At 40.9% G+C, this 17,844-nt stretch overlaps 2 protein-coding genes across 2 annotated transcripts; one reads left to right on the plus strand and one right to left on the minus strand.

The window, feature by feature from the left end:
* The first annotated feature begins 3,136 nt into the window (after window positions 1-3,136).
* On the plus strand, window positions 3,137-5,455 carry LOC146617606 (uncharacterized). Its single transcript, XM_085373497.1, has one exon. It carries the CDS (start codon window positions 3,137-3,139, stop codon window positions 5,453-5,455), a length of 2,319 nt encoding a protein of 772 aa, XP_085229623.1.
* A 7,788-nt stretch (window positions 5,456-13,243) lies between these two features.
* On the minus strand, window positions 13,244-17,467 carry LOC146617607 (uncharacterized). Its single transcript, XM_085372928.1, has 5 exons — window positions 17,364-17,467; window positions 16,416-16,540; window positions 16,174-16,235; window positions 15,411-15,749; window positions 13,244-15,313 (listed from the first exon to the last, which is right to left on the minus strand). Exons 2-5 carry the CDS (start codon window positions 16,472-16,474, stop codon window positions 15,117-15,119), a joined length of 657 nt encoding a protein of 218 aa, XP_085229054.1. The 5' UTR covers window positions 16,475-16,540; window positions 17,364-17,467; the 3' UTR covers window positions 13,244-15,116.
* Between the last annotated feature and the right edge of the window lie 377 nt (window positions 17,468-17,844).

Raw genomic sequence — 17,844 nt, forward strand, 5'->3', positions numbered from 1 at the left:
AAGGAGAACCAGAATCATGGTGAATCTCTTTTCAGGAGTCACATCCAAGACTGACAGAACAAAAAATGAAACACACTCATGGTCTCGTAAAAAGTGACTGTGAGGAGAAGGAGGCAGGCCTTCATCAACACAAATCAAACAATTATTAATTAATTCGATTTTTGATGGAAACGGAAACAAGCAAAATACGCACTTACTTTGACAGTTAATGATAATTATACTACTGTTTAACACCGCGTGTTTCCGTTTGAGTTAATCTAATTATGGTTCTGTGAAATAACACTCAGTGATTTTCAGAGTTCAGTCAGACTGATCTCAGAGTTATGTCCGTGATCACCACTGTATGAAAGCTTTAGTCACATTTAAGGGCAATATCACCAAAATACAGTAAAAGATCTCCTCCTTGAATGTTTCAGATAAAATGGAAAACAGACTCATGCAGTAAATATTCTTTTATTGGAGAGAAAACTGTGCAGTATAATTTACTCGAGATGTTGAAGATATGAGAGCATTAAACAGGCTGATGTTTGGAAGAGGCTCTGACAGGAGAGAGATGATACAGAAACATGGCATCCTTATAAAATACTGACACACTTTATGAACGGACAACTTTTCACAGCTCTTTGAACATTTAAATGAGCTGCATACTTTCCCCACTGAAACCAGCACAATCCCTCTGTGATGGAAACAATATTTGAACTAAATGTACTGTGGATAAATCAAAGCATTATCAAAGTTGTCCGTGGTTCCCTTATTTTTCCTTCTTTCCCTGTCAGATCCTGTCCTGCAGGATAAACATGACTGAGTGGTTCCCTGCATGCAGCTGTTACAGTCTGTGTTGGAGATACTTCTGCAAATACAGGAAGCAAATATCTAAAAACTGTTTTCAATGTTTTTACCAGTCTGTCAACTACAGAGAGCTGTCTGTTGTCCCCCTGTTCTCCTCTATATCTCTCAGCTGATGCTGGCTCCTTTAAATGTAACTTTATTAATCCCTCGGGAGGGGTCCTCTGGGGTTTTCACAAAGCTGAATAAACGTCAAACAGAAAACTGATTAAACAAAGTGTGAGACGGTGGAGAATTGACGCCAGCGCCCGGTTACATTTTAGACAGCAAGGAGCAGACGCAGTTTCACTCCACCGAGGGAGCTCGTGACGTACTACGCGGCTTTCTTTAGACCGCGAAGGCGGGTCCTCAGGTGGAAGCAGCCTCTGAATTTGGACACCCCCGCTGTTTCCGGCCAGCCAATAATAACGGTGACATTTAACGTATTTTGTCGAATAAATAAACACTGTAAAATATATTTGCCCCCCCAACAGCCCTTTGAATGTTGGCAAGTATGAACCGTCTGCTCGGTGTTTCCTAAAACGTTAAAGCACGTTTGGCTTCACACTGACAAACAGACCCAGCTTCGGCACAAACCTAAACTAATATGACACCGGAGCGGAAAGGCTGATTATGTTTCCAAGATGGTTTGTGTTTTTTAAAAGGAAGGAAACCTTCCTCAAAGCGGGCAGAGCAGTGGAGCCGCCGAGGGAAAAGCACACGATACAAAAACTGTAGAATTAAAAATATAATTTATTATGTTTAAATAGTTAAAAATATAAAATGAATTAAAACAACCTTGGCCAAGGGAAGACACAATAAAAATCAATAACACACAACATTAGAAGTCCAGTGGAATCCACCACGGCCTAAAAGTCACAGAAAACTAAGAGGTCCAGCGTAGTATTAAAAGAGGGAAACCCAGCGGAGTCCTCGCCTTCCTCCCCGCATTCCACGTCCTGGTGCACTGAAGAAAGGGAGGGAGCGGCAGTCACTATTCCTTTGGCAGTTTACTTTATAAAAAGGATAAGTCAAAGACTTACCCGGGTGGGCAGAGCTCTCAACTCCGCCCGCCGCTTCCTCAAACTGCAATCGGCACCGCGGTCTCACTGCTTCTGTTCTCCCGCAGTGCACGAGCTGGCTCTTGTCGTTATTGCCACCAGACTGCCGCTACGCGTCCCTAGTCGCTGGTCATCTGCCTTTTTTTCCTCTGATCGTTTCCCCTTTCCAGTCGCTGGTAATCTCTCTTCCCAGTCGCTGGTCGTCTGCTCCATCTGATCATCTCTACTCTCTGATCGTCTCTCGCTCTCCCTTCTGATCGTCTGTGTCTTTCCTCTGTCTGTCTCGCATTCTCCGTGTTACATTTTTGTTGAACACCGGCTCCAAACCTCTTATGTGTCCTTGAGCACTCTGTAAATTACCTTTTCTTTTCTCTCAGGTGTGTCCAATTAGTAAAAACGGGGGGAAAGGCGGAGTCTCTCCAGGACAATTTGGCAACTAAAAACATGCAAACTAAAAACACTGCACAAAATACATGCAATATAAAAAATAAATATATACACTTCACATAAAAATACAGCACAGCAAAACAACGTCCGTCTTCCCTGGATGACACTAACTAACCGACCAAAGAGCCGCGTTAAGTGGCGATATCACTAACGTCACGTAACTTAGCCGAAGGTTAGCTAAATTTGACTTTGTAAGACTTTTTCATTACGCTAACATTTGTGATATGACTGCACTATGCTGCTGTTGTTGACTCCACTTAATTCTACAATTCTTTCATTATGCTAACATGTGTCCTGGTGTATATATGAAGTGGGATAAAAACCCAGAACTAACTTTTAAGAGTTTATTTCTTCTCCGCTTCGACCGTCGGCCATTTCCCCAAAACGTCCTCCAACCTATGATTCCAATGAATCCTGGTGGGTCAGGAACTGCTTTTAAGCATCTTGTAATCGTCGTTCCAACACAGCGTGTTTGTTTTGATTCGTAGACCCCGAAAATGGTGCCGGGCTCCCACAATGCATTGCGGCGTGCCGTCAACTCCAAAGCGTCATTCAAATCTGTGAGCGCGCAAGGAACGCCGCCTCTCCGCGTGCGTTTCTTGTGACGTCACTGGCAGATCAAAGGCGTTCGCGCTGGTCTGTCAGTAACGTCACAGACAACCGAGCCTATAAATAACGGCTCTCAGACAGAAAAATCAGAACTCGATGCTCATGTGTTTGCAAAACGTTCAGCAGTCGGCGCTCTGTAATACAAGAAAATTCTCACACGCTCAAACGGAGAAAATCTAATTTGTGACACAACAATGGAAACCATCAACGAAAATTCAATCGTGGTCACACCAGACCAGATTATCCCGCCAATCAACAGGTGCTTTGAAAGGCTCTCTGAAGTTCAGTGGAGCATTATAGAAAATGGAAAATGCGACTCCAGCGTCCATGCCGTGCTCGCTGATATGATTTCTGAAATCATTCAGATCGCCTCTGCCAGCATCCTGAGGATTGCCCTTTCTGTTATTCAGGAACCCATGATAAGGGAAGAGTTTATGGATGAGGGGAAAATAAGGGTGTCCCTCGGAGACTCGATCTCAGCTGCCATCGCCGGCGCTCTTAATGTCTCAAAACAGCAAGATAAGAGCGCTGACAAGCTGACGCTGATGGTTGAGGAAGAGATCTCAGAAAAGGTCAGCTCAACCATTGCACTGATTGAAAAAAGCCCCGATTTCCCAGTAGACCCTGCCGTTTATGTTAGCGGCAAATTTAGTAGTATTAAGAAACTACACCGCATGGTTTGTTGCGCTGCCTCATGCCTGAAAAGGTATGCAGCATGTAAGCTGCGCTGCCAGTGTGGGACAAATGGGTCTCATTCCAGTACAGAACGTACTGGTTCAAAAATATCAGTGAAATCAGCAATCGCAGAGATTTCTGTTATTCTGTCAACAAGGAGCTCAGATGGAGAGATGACAGGAAAAGATAAAGATGAGCTCCCAGAAGAATCACAAAGCCATATAAAACCCACTGCAGAAACACAAAGTATCCAGGCTCCAACCCCAGTAGAAATGGTTGCAGTTGACATCGTAGGTGAGATACTTGCTAACATGGATTCAAGCAGTGAAGAGCTCTGTGAGAAATGTAACTTACCCAAACCTGCCTTTAATGCAGGCTTAATTATCCACAAGGTGAGACACTTTTTCTCCAAATGTGTGCCATCCACCTCACACGCCAGGCTCAAAGCACGCAAACACAACTTTTCCATGTTTGCAAAAAAACAATTTGAAAAAATGAAAACAGAGCTGAAAAAAAGAATAAAGGCAAACAGGAAACATTTTGTTTGTCTACAAAACATTTGCAATCACCCCAAGAAGGAAACTGCGCCCTCCAATGAAAGTATAGTTTTCATTCTCCCAGGGTCAGTACCTGAAACGGCTGCTCCCCAGAGTACAGAGGCTCATCGCTCCCCTTCTCCACATACGGCAAGCCTGGGAACCGCAATTAAACGTTCTTCTTCAGTCGACTTTAACGTCATTAGATCAGACGTTAATCAGTTATTTGACAAATTAACAAAGAAAGAAGAACTCTTCCTCATCGATAAGACCTTGGGGGACTTTAAAAATAGTGGGCATATCAGGAATTTTACGGAGGACTTAGTGGCAAACCTGTTTGATCTACTTACGGTGGATCGAGGCTATCAAATCCCCATACCTCTAATGGGTAGGTCCCTCTCAGACACGGTCATCTCCAGGACTCCGAAATCAGTACAGGGCTCAAAGCGTCGCATTTCTGCTGAAGTCCTCTATGTCCTCATAGATGACACAGTAGAAAGGTTTTTGCAGAAGCTTTTACTCTTCTGCAATGAAGAGAAAGATCAAATGATTCAAATGGACAAGATTTCTGGGGCCCTGGAAGACATCCACAACTTTATTAAAAGAGCACAGACCACAACACAGGAAAAAAGCCCTGATTCAGATGGCAGAGGAAAAGAATCTGGTGCATCACTTCCAACACCAAAACCTGGGAGCATTTCTCCAGATAAATGCTCTGTGGCATCTGACAAGTCACCTCGAACGCCACAACCTGGGAGCATTTCTCCAGATAAATCATCTGGAGCCTTGAGCCTGAAACACTCTCTCAAAGATTCCTCCAAAATATCAGAGATGGATTCTGTGTCAGGTTCATCTTGTGATGTTGAGAAAATTTCCAATGACCTTGCGTTGCTCCTTATCATGAGAGTCATCTATAAATCTAAACCTGAGACCCAAAAGTTTGCTGCTCGGATCGCAACTACTACAAAAGAAATAGACACGGTCATCAACCGTCTGAGCAATCTAATGCAGCCTGAACTCAGCAGCACAGCGTCTGCCACAAGTCTGACAAATGACAAGACAAAGTTCATCAAGAAAATAGCCAAACGCCTCATCAAGGAGTTTGGCTCCCCAGACAATGTCTTAAAGGCTTTGATGGCAAATGATTCATCTTTTGATGAGGCTCTGATTAGACATCTAAAAATCACTCTCGGAGTCATCCCGGGTCCCCCAAAGACGTCCAAAATATCCAGGTTTTTTTCTGCGGTGGGAAAAACATTGCTAAAACCCTTCAGGTGGTTCACTAAAGCCAGAGATCATTAAAATGACCATTTTGGCTTTTCCCACTGCCCTGCTTCTTTTAAAATCTTGAAGCAGACTTTTAGCACCAAATCCTTTTTTTAAAAACATCACCATAACATTTTGGGATCAGCCCTCAAATCCAAATTTTAGAACTGTAGTTCACGCCATCTCGTCTCCTTTTGATTTCCATCCCCCCAACCGGTCGCAGCGGATGGCCGTCCCTTCTGAGCCCGGTTCCGTTGGAAGTTTCTTCCTGTTAAAGGGAGTTTTTCTTCCCCACAGTCGCCTCGCGCTTGCTCAGAGGGGGATCATTTGATTGTTGGGGTTCTCTGTAGTACAGTAGGGCTTTGACCTTACAGTACAAACAGGGAGGAGACTTTGGCTTGATTTTTAAAATATCTAATTCGGCATGAAATAAAAAAAATCCAAATTAAAAATGCATTCCAAGTTTGTTTGTGTTTTTCTTCTGTTGTCAAATATGTAGAAAGTGTTACACGTGTGATTTTAGTCATTTTGCATCAGTTTGTAGCCGACGTGTCTGTTTGTGATCATCCTGCATCTGTTTTTGTCTGATTTGTGTCTTAGTTTGGTCAATTTACATCACTTTTGTGGCCCAATTTAGTTGTTTTGCATGTATTTGTGGCAAAATGTGTGGACGCTGTTTGACGTTGCTATGTTTTGTCTTAATGCTTCACTTTGGTTGTTTATGTATGTGCTCATTTTGATTCTAGATGTAGACCTGACATCTGAAAATTAGCACCTAGTCCACTTCGAACATTTTTTTTAGTCCAAATAAAAAAATTTGGACTAATAAAAGTCCAAATAAAAAAATGTTAATACATTTTTTTTTATTTCGCCAACCTTGTAGAGCAGTGGTTCCCAAACCTTTTTTGCTAGGCCCCCCTTTGTTTTACAAGAAAAATGTTCGCTAAAAAATATTATTAGCCAAAGCTTTCACTGGAAGTCAGTTACTGGTGTCAGGCCAGCTCCCACTTCTTCTTTTGTGTTACTTCTGCATATAAGTATACACAAAGAGACATTGAGACCTGAATCACAAATAAAAGCCACCTTCAAGATTAACAAACACTGTTTAAAGAGCTCCGTATAAACTTCTGTGTGCAACAAGGCCTCTGTAGCATCCAGACCACACTGATCTAGGTCTTCTTGGTAGAAGAAGGTGTTTCCTTTTTCCAGATGTTTAAATGCCAGCCTCCCCAGATTCAGAAGAAATTTCCTTTCAGCCATCTCACTTGTTTCATGTCCCCCCACATGTTTGTTCCCCTTCTTCATCTGAACCAACAAGAAGTGTGAGTACATGTCAGTCAGGGTCTTGGGCAGCTCTCCTCTCTGCTCTGTAGTCAACATGTGCTCCAGAACTGTAGCAGTGATCCAGCAGAAGACTGGGATTCTACACATGATGTGGAGGCTCCTGGATGTCTTCATGTGGGAGATGATTCTGGACAGCTCTTCATCACTGAATCTCCTCCTGAAGTACTCCTCCTTCTGGGCATCAGTGAAGCCTCGTACTTCTGTTACCCTGTCAACACGTCTAGGAGGGATCTGATTGGCTGCTGCAGGTCGGGGAGTTATCCAGACGAGAGCCGAGGGAAGCAGATTCCCCTGGATGAGGTTTGTCAGCAGCTGGCTGACTGATGACTTCTCTGTGACATCAGACAGCAGCTTCCCGTTGGTGAAATCCAATGATCCAAGTCTGCTTTCATCCAGGCCGTCAAAGATGAACAAAAGTTTACAGACAGCGAGCTTCTCTGCTGTGACCTTCTGTAATGTTGGATGGAAAACATGGAGCAGCTCCAGAAGACTGTACTGCTCGTCTCTGATCAGCGACGCTGTTGGTCAGAACCACTCTGATGGGTCTCTGTTGGTCAGGTAAGGCTTTAAAGGTGTCGTGACACCTGACTGTAATGTCATCAAGAGCCTCCATCTTGGAAGCTGTCTCCAGCTGCATCACCTCATGTTGGTTATGAACGTCTTCATTCTGTCCCTCTGTGATGTAGAGCTCAGTGTAGATCCTGTTCGGGAGGGTTCCACTTCCTGTATTATCAGTTTCTTCAGTCACACTTTCAAACCTCCTCCTCAGACTGATCTTATATTCTTCTAAAACCTCTTCCAGACTCGCATCTGCTGATTGACAACAAGAAACCAAAAAGAATGAAATGTCTTTAGTGTGTGAAACTGCATGAAAAACAGACTTTTATCTTTTGACGGGAGGGATGGGAATGGTGTTAAGCATTGTAAATTGTAAATAAGCTTCAGAAAATAGTAAATCGTGTAACATGACATTTTCGGCATTAAGTTATAACCAGTGTGTGACTTATTTAAAACATTTTGATTCATAATCAGAACCTTTTTTTGTCACAGCAGAGACAAGAAGCAACTGTTAAAAATGTTCCTAATGAGACATTTTAAGAGGAGGGAAAATCCCCCTCATACTGGCTTCACATCATTGGCTCCCTGTTAAATCCAGAGCTGAATTCAAAATGCTTCTCACATAAAAAGGGCCATAATAAAACAGCCCCATCTTATCTGAGAGGCCTCACAGTATCATATCAGATGGAGCACTTTGCTCTCAGCCTGCAGGTTTTATCCTGCCCTCCTCCCCTCATTCCAACCAGTCGTGGTGGATGGCGGCCCGTCACTGAACCTGGTTCCGTCTCAGTGTTCGACTGTACAAAGAGAGAGTTTTTCTTTCTTAATGTCTCCAAGTCGTTGCTCGTAGGGAGTTGTCTGAGGCTTTATTACTGAGGCTTTACCTAACACTATAAAGTGCCTTAAGGTGGCTGTTGTGACTTGGTGCTATATGAATAAAATTTAAGCGATAGCAGAAAAGCAACAAAAACTGTTAACCCAAGAAAATAATGGAAGGAAATAGTTCTGAATATGCTTAATACGCGAATCCTCATCTTATATAGTTCATGTAATCTGCTACATGTAATTTCATTCAGTGTGATGTTATATGTAATCTGTGTGGGAAAAACGAGTTATTGTCGTCTTAGTGAGCTCTGTGGGTCAGACGTTTCTGGCTCTGTACGAAGAGAGGGCTCGTGAGCGCGCTCCATTTGTTCTCCATGTGATCCTTTACTCTCTCTGTGCTACTGCGTCTCTTTGCCTGCTGTGCTACACTCTGGGATTACTGTTGCTGTTGTTTGGCCATTTACATGATTCTGTTCTTGTTGTACAGTAGCTGCTTAATAAAGTGTGTACATGAACTCTGCTCTTCTTTAGATGATCTTTTGTTGAGTGTTTTTTTTGTTTTTTATTTCATCTAAAAATCTACAAATGACCAGCTAAACTTTTGGCCCAGCAGCACACGCAGCCATACAAACTATTTCATTTTGAGTTGCTGCTATGAAATCAGAGCCAAATGGAAAAGCCTGCTGCAGCGTTTTTTACTCTGATTTTCTGTTTGTATTTGGATTCAGCCAGTATCCAGTATTTTGATCATTTATTTCCAACAAACAATTGAATCCTTTCGTTTCTAACACATCACCCAGTTTGCATCAGTATTGATCTCCAGCATGTTTTTCTCCGCGCGAGAGCCATTATGTTTTCAGTGTGTTCCTCTGATTGTTTTGAGTAGTATATATTGAGGATTGCCTGATATTGTGAGCAGGTGGGGAACATGACAGCTGAACTTTAGCAAACCAGGTGAAAAATAATTAAGACAATCACAAAGCAGGAAGTAAAACTAACGTGAGACATGAAAGGAAACAACATTCAAAGTAAAACAGGAAAAAAACCTATACCATAAAAAATCGAATGAAATCTTTTTCATGCACCTACAAAACAAGAAGTCAAGTTTTCAAAAATGTGTTCATCAGCACACGGATACCGACTCTTACTTTGGACAGAGATGCCACAACTGGTAGCGACTGAATCCTCTGAGACATCTTGACCCAAAGCACAGCAGGACAACTGCTCCTCCTCCTCCACACCAACATCACTGTTCTCTCTGAGGACACAAAGGGAAAATTATTATTACCAGTGCAACTGTCAAAGTGACCAAAGTGACTCACACGCAGGTGTTTACAGTGCATTCATCTGTAGTGAATAGTGAAGCACAGTTCAAAAAGACAACAGGACGAGTTGATGCAGGAACTTGCCTTAGTTAAAGGTACAGCTGCACAAACTAAGTTCAAACCTGATCCTTTTCTATGCAGAGCTCTTCTCTAAGGTCAAAAGTGTTCTCCTCAAGGTTTCCCACCCAATGACTGCTTTCAGTTTGTCACGTTAGGTGCAGTGTGGAAGATTATTCCACGATCAATGGTCTTTGATCAATGATTGTTGATCAATGGTCATGACAATTTGCATATTCATGATCAAGGAACTGACGTCACAGCCAGTGGGCTGGTTTCAGTCATTGTACAAATGTACTGTTTATAAGACTGGAAAGCTGCAGTCAGCTGTGTGTGACCACCCAACAATTTATCGTTGATGGAGTTCATCTTGTTCCAGAACAAGGAAGGGAAAATGCAGCTTTTTCCCTTCTGCTGTCTTTCTCGAACTGAGCAAAACTATGACGTGGGAGAAGTGGAACTGCTAGCTGGCGGGAGGGAGCAGAACACCTGCTCATTGTTCATCGTTTGACTGACCACAAGCATCTTGCATATCTCACAGCAGCCACTCAAGACAAACCAGGTGGGCCCTCTCCTTTGCTTGGTTCAACTGTGTTATGATCTATAGACCCGGCAACCCAAAACGAGAAACCCAACACTTTGTCCCGTCAATTCTCAACTTCTGATGCCACGGCAGAGGAGACCATTATTTTCCCGCCCTCCTGCATTGTTTGTTTGCTGTACTAAGAGATTGAGTCATTTTCTGCAATGCATAGCGGGACACATGTCCCAGATGTTGAACTTCACATCATATCATGCTTTGTAGATACTTGCAAATCTCTATAATATTAAAGCTTGGCATTCTACACAAAAAAGCTATGAAACCCTGAAAAAGAACCAGCTGTTTTTCTGTGTTCTTTAAATTAATATATTGACCATTATTAGCTGCAAAGGCCTTCGAAACGGATTTGCACAGGGCAGATGTATTCAGGTGAAAATGTATGACTATATTATGCCAAGCTTTTGAGGACCTTAATGTCTTTTTCCTTTTTGGCAGTTTTGTTCGCTGACTGTGGCAGATCAATACTGAACTACAGGTTAAAAGTCTTCATATAACAGGAAAATTTTTCAGCTGCATTATTCACTTGGAAACTCAATCTCTGATTTTCAGAATCCATTTGTTCCATTCCAATCATATTACCAAATCATACACTTTTGTTGTTGTTATAAATGTTATTTTGGTTTTAGCGACAGCAATTCTTCGCTTCTTTTTGACTTTTTAAAGATGCATCTTGTGGGCTTCAAGTATTTGGAGTTTCCATCCAAACTTCTACATTCTGAAGCCTCTACAGCTCTGAAGATATTCAGAGATGCTGAACCAAACAACCAACCGTGTCTTCTAAGCCTACATTTTATTTCTTTTTAGTTTGATGACAAAAAGTAGCCCCTCACTCAGCCGTACATCTCTGGGCTCAACTCTAAAGTCCAACCTCCTCCTTAGGTTTGTCCTTAAGGCTAAACGTCCAAATTCTTGAGACGTAACAAAATTCAGTTAAAATGAAGTCTTTATTTTAAACTAATCTTACAAACCAATACCAACTAAAAATTGGCAACTAATATTACCAAAGTCACTTTGACTATTCTCATAAACTGATCGGACTGCATTCATTTTATATATAAAGCTCCAGTCACCTCAAAGTGTTACTGGGCACTGCGCTGGTATGGAATGAGTGATAAACGTCTGTACAGGTGTTTTTGAAGTAATAATCATCATAATCTCAAACTTCCAGGAGTAAACTCCACTGACACCAAGTCCACCTGTTTGTCCACATTCTTTTAAAGATTTCAAAGTGAAACTTTTTGCACGGATACTGTGGAATTTTCTCTTCTTCCTGTTAAACCAGTCCTCTCCCACTCAATCTTACTTGTCCTTTTAAACTTGTAATTGTTTCTACATACTGATTTCACCTATGTTCTCTATTTCCTTCGTGTACATTAGAGACAGTATCTTACTTTGTGTCGGTCACAGACAGACGGCTGGATCCTGGAGACTCCAGATCACTCATCTTCAGTCAGTCTGAGAGAGAAACCAGCAGTACTGACTGTGAAAGGAGAACCAGAATCATGGTGAATCTCTTTTCAGGAGTCACATCCAAGACTGACAGAACAAAAAATGAAACACACTCATGGTCTCGTAAAAAGTGACTGTGAGGAGAAGGAGGCAGGCCTTCATCAACACAAATCAAACAATTATTAATTAATTCGATTTTTGATGGAAACGGAAACAAGCAAAATACGCACTTACTTTGACAGTTAATGATAATTATACTACTGTTTAACACCGCGTGTTTACGTTTGAGTTAATCTAATTATGGTTCTGTGAAATAACACTCAGTGATTTTCAGAGTTCAGTCAGACTGATCTCAGAGTTATGTCCGTGATCACCACTGTATGAAAGCTTTAGTCACATTTAAGGGCAATATCACCAAAATACAGTAAAAGATCTCCTCCTTGAATGTTTCAGATAAAATGGAAAACAGACTCATGCAGTAAATATTCTTTTATTGGAGAGAAAACTGTGCAGTATAATTTACTCGAGATGTTGAAGATATGAGAGCATTAAACAGGCTGATGTTTGGAAGAGGCTCTGACAGGAGAGAGATGATACAGAAACATGGCATCCTTATAAAATACTGACACACTTTATGAACGGACAACTTTTCACAGCTCTTTGAACATTTAAATGAGCTGCATACTTTCCCCACTGAAACCAGCACAATCCCTCTGTGATGGAAACAATATTTGAACTAAATGTACTGTGGATAAATCAAAGCATTATCAAAGTTGTCCGTGGTTCCCTTATTTTTCCTTCTTTCCCTGTCAGATCCTGTCCTGCAGGATAAACATGACTGAGTGGTTCCCTGCATGCAGCTGTTACAGTCTGTGTTGGAGATACTTCTGCAAATACAGGAAGCAAATATCTAAAAACTGTTTTCAATGTTTTTACCAGTCTGTCAACTACAGAGAGCTGTCTGTTGTCCCCCTGTTCTCCTCTATATCTCTCAGCTGATGCTGGCTCCTTTAAATGTAACTTTATTAATCCCTCGGGAGGGGTCCTCTGGGGTTTTCACAAAGCTGAATAAACGTCAAACAGAAAACTGATTAAACAAAGTGTGAGACGGTGGAGAATTGACGCCAGCGCCCGGTTACATTTTAGACAGCAAGGAGCAGACGCAGTTTCACTCCACCGAGGGAGCTCGTGACGTACTACGCGGCTTTCTTTAGACCGCGAAGGCGGGTCCTCAGGTGGAAGCAGCCTCTGAATTTGGACACCCCCGCTGTTTCCGGCCAGCCAATAATAACGGTGACATTTAACGTATTTTGTCGAATAAATAAACACTGTAAAATATATTTGCCAAACTGATCCATTTTATCATTAGGCTAGTATATATGTGTATCGTCACACCTATCTTCCATTTGACAGTCCTCATATTCTCAATTAAAAACTAAAACAGACATTGAAAATAACAAAAGCTAAACATTTAAAGAGGAAACAAAAATGTAAACTAATAAAAAAAAAATAAAACGCAAATTCTGCTCTACATTATCTTTATGTGAACCATAAAGACTCAACAAGAGCAGCACACTCAAGTGAAAGAATAAATAGATCTTTATTGGTCTCAGGGTCATGATTGTACAGAGCATGTGCAGAACATACAAAAGAAACGATGGCACTTGGAATGTTCCATTGTAAAAATGTTTTTTAAAAAAGCACAGTTCATAGCAATATACAGACTCACAAAGTAAGAACAAATATTCAAAGTTTGTTTCAAGGCTTTAGTGTCATCATGTCATCATCACAGTAAAAAGTATGGATGCTTTGCCCTTTGTAAAATACTAAACCCAAACTTTTTTGGACCAAGGAAATAAAAACAAACACAATGTTAAATAGTGTAACATAGGAAAGCACATTGAAAGACATGAAACTGTCGCTATAAATATAATGATAGGGCCACTTATCATTACCCTTTTGTTAGAGATACCAAGGAAATTTCATTAACCAGGTAAAAATGTGATCATGTACCTGAAAACATCCATTTCAACAGTTAAAGAGCAGTTATTATTGCTACAAAAATGTATACTCTGTATGTGCCTAATGCATTTCTTGGGGAGTCAAAAAACATACAGTATGGTCCCACAAATTCACTGTAATCAGGCCATGAAGCAGAAAACGACAGAAGATAAAAACGTAAGGCATGAATCACCTTTCTTTCCTTTAGTGATAAGCAGCTGGTAGCCAATGTCCCACAGCCCTCTGACTATGATCCTTCACATTCAACTTTCAACATTTGATAAAGTATCTAATAAAGTGCCCTAATGCTTAATGGGCACATTGTCTACCATACAGTATCACATAATACATAACCACATCTGGAATGCTACTCAAAGTTAAAGACTTCTATTATTCAGTATAATGCAGTGCTTTAGTGAAAATACAATAATGCTTAAATACTTGAACAGCTTGGGGTCGACTGGCGATTTACTTTGTGAACTCTGTAAACATCTCCCAGATGAGTTCATGCTGTCAGCCACCTTTTTCTAGTCTTATGAGATAAACATGATGCTCACTTTCTAAACCATGATCCCCATGAGAGTCATAAGGGAGATGAAGCAGGGTAATACCTTAAGCGTGTGGGTACCCTGTAAGTAAACTCAGTTTTTCAGAGAGATCCATCCCTCATTGTCATGTCCAGTTCGAAAACATCAAGACGGTGTCAGTAAAAATCCCTCATAATTTAAATCTTACTAAACAATTTACGGGACTTTTCCCTCTTAGCACCACAACACTGTTGTTTTTGGCAGCTAGAACAACCTAAAGACAAAACGGATCTGCAAACATGAAAACATTTTACTGGCAGAAAGTAACTTCAATAAAAACATGTTTCTCTTTTCAGGAAATTTGTGCTTGGATGTAAAACACACAAAATTCTGTCGGGAAAACGTAGGACCTTTTTTCATTTAGGAGTTTTAAAAGCACCTTTATACTAAAAACCAAATAAATAAATAAGAAAAAGTTTCAGTGCATTATAATAAATACTTTTGCATAAGGTTTACACATTTAGTGTATGACTTGTTAAGGTTCATGTTGTGAAGTAAAGCTTTGAAAGAAACTTAATTTGGACTCGTTCCAAATTTGGTGCATGAACTTGTTGTGCGCCATAATGTTTGCTCTGTTGACTTCGTTATGAAATATAAATTCTTTCGGTAATTTTTTTAAAATCAAAGTTAAAATTTCATTCTCGATGGGCTCCAGAGCGCTCTTAGTGGTAAACAGTGCAAAGAAATCTCTAAAAAATCCCAGCCAATCTATCACGTGACATATATACGGCCAGCATTAGAAAACATATGACAAAGGCACAAATCAAAGTGGTTCCGAGCCGAACCACAATCTGAATTTGCTTAATGTAGGTTAAACGATAAATGGATCCGAGCTTCTATTATTCTACTCTAATTAACTTCTCTGTGCTTTTCACTACAAGCCACACCTCAGCTTTTAACTGTCATTTTAAGTTTTAGATGTTTGGAATAAATTTGAGGGTCTTTCTAATTTAGACATGCTGAGATGTTGATGTCATTTCATAGTGGGGGGAAGCTGAGGATCCAATGTTAGTTTGGCACCTAATATAGATTAAGAGAATACCAGCCACCAGAATGATCCCTGCAATAACTGACAGTGACACAATGAGACCAAGATGGTTTCTTCCTGTAGCTGCGCCACTGCTGACTCCATTCCTGCTTCCTTCATCTGTCGAGAAAAAAAAATGCATTGGTGTGAATTGTCAGGAGTCAGGGAGGTGAAAACTCTTTTAAAGTGTCATCATTTGACATGAGCACAAACTCACCTGACTGACTGACATTCAGGTTTACGATGCTGAGGATTTCAGAGTCCATCCCTGGTCTTCTCTGGAAGGCTATACACTCGTATGTTCCAATGTCAGCAGTCGTCATGTTCATCAGTATCATTGAGAAATCCCCATTCTGCATGTGGGTATTGGTCAGGTTTACCCGGCCCGTATAAGACGGATCCTGGTCGTCTGGATCAAGTTGGTCATCACGATAGTGCAGCACGTATTCTGTCAGGTCACGTCTGGACCACTGCATGGCGAGGACTACCATATTTCCAGGAGCATTACATGGCAGAATGACCTGCTGGCCAAGTGAACATATGATGTTTTTGCAGTCTGAAGGACAAAAGAAACAAGACAGAGGTTTAAGAATAAAAATATACATCAGAAATGCATGTACTAAACAAGAAGCACTCCAAGAGCGCAAACCTCCACCAAGGGAGCTCACTGTCTAGCCAGTATTTACTTTTAAGGGAATACTATCATATTTCTTTCATATATTTAAGTTGTTTTCTGAGTGCAGTTGTTTGCAGTGCAGTAAAAGTTGATTTTCTAAATCGATACATATAATATCCCACAGCCATAGCAGGGAATGAGCAAGAGAAGAAGAGAGGTGTGAGGAATACGAGGGTGAAGGAAGAAATGACTTTATAACCTATTAATACAGTCAGTTATAACTAGTCTTGTTCTCAGTTATAGCAATCTAATGTAACCGAGGATTTAACAGTAGTTTACAAACTTTTTAGCAAAACCTACTTACCCACAGCGTCAACTATTGAAGTAAGCGCCAAAGAAAGCCATATGCAGATTTGAAGACACATCCTGAAGAAACAATAAAGACAGAGGGATACATCCTTTAAATCACAAAGTGTTTCCTGGGTAAAGTTATTTGCTAGAAAAGCTGGTTTATTCTGCCTCAAAAGAACTTTCAAACTAACAGTTTTGAAAACTTTCAGACATATGACAACTCTAATACTAAGTCTATCACAATAAATAACTTACTTCGAGAGGTTTTTGCACGATCTTTGTGGTGACAGGATTGAACGGGCTGTGAAAATCATCTTCTTCCTCTTGAGTGGTTATTGGCAGCTGAGGTGTGGAAATGGAGCATGGGCACAAGTGTCAGACTGCAGGAAATAAGAGAAAAAACGGTTTCATGTAAAATAATACAAATATCTGCGGTTTTCAGGAGACAAAACAATGAAAAATCAGAGTGTCTTCCAAATGACTAAAACAGCTGATTTGTCCGTTTCCTATTTTTTTTGGCAGTAGTACAATGTTAAACTCTTTCTTCTTGGCTACCTGCCTGGTTTTTAATTTGAGACTCAGATGTTATATCCGTTAACACTATAGGGAGGGAAGCAGGAAGTTTAAATGATGGACCTTACATTACTCTGTGCTTTATGCCAGCTCATCCCAAACTCATTAAATTTGATAGATCTGGCAAGTACAGTCTGCTGTGATGCCGAGTGAATATCCATAATGCCAAAATCAGCGAGCAACACATCACAAAAGGACCATCAAGAAAACGCTCAGCATCTGTGCAACAGTTCCTAATATAATGACACCGATGAGTCACATCAAGTGATTTAGCAGTGATTACTCCCAGTACAGTCTTGTATACGATACGAGCTCTGTGCAGCAAACTCTCCGGTGCTCTTCAACACAAACACTGCGTCACACAGCGAGCCACCACTGCCACCACAGATATGCGGCGTGTACTTAGCATTTACACAGCACATAATGAGCGCACGTTTTCTTTGTACAATTACGGAAATCGACACCGTTGAATATAAGTTGGCATCTTGGCTGGCTTCAGACGGTCAGGTCAGACGAGCTAACGTGTCACTGTACTACTGTACGGTCATTTGCTGTTACCGGTTACACAAATACTACCCAAATGTAGGAAGCTAAAGCTAGCAGACTCAGCAACTGGTTCATAGAACTTACTCAGAAGTGCATATCCGAGAAGAAAGTCCTTCAATAAATACAGGAAGAAACCCGCCACACAGACCACTTCCAATCCGAATGATGACACCCTGGACTCAGGTTGCTTCACCCCCTTCGGACAGAAAACCATAGGGGCGTGCTGATTGGTCGGTTGAGTACGAGCCCTGTTTTTGCTCGTACCCTCATTGGCTCGTACTCAACTCACGCGGTGTTTCACGAAGTTTCTGTGTTTTTATCCTTAAATTCCAATATCTTTCCTTATGTTGGCAGAAATCACCGGTTTTCCGAGTATATTTATGACTCAGCATTATTGTACGGACCTTGTATTCTACTTATAATCAGTCAAGTCATTTTTAGAAACTGTCATGTTATATTTGTTGCAATTTAAGTCATTTTTAGAAACTGTCATGTTATATTTGTTGCAATTTCTGACTCTTTCTCTGTTAGTGACAGTTTTTACTGGATAAATGCCAAAACCTGT

Source organism: Diplotaxodon limnothrissa, linkage group LG15, assembly GCF_057381915.1.
Source record: "Diplotaxodon limnothrissa isolate DT_005_m linkage group LG15, D_limnothrissa_male_GT1.1, whole genome shotgun sequence".
In the NCBI taxonomy this organism is placed as follows: Eukaryota; Metazoa; Chordata; class Actinopteri; order Cichliformes; family Cichlidae; genus Diplotaxodon; species Diplotaxodon limnothrissa.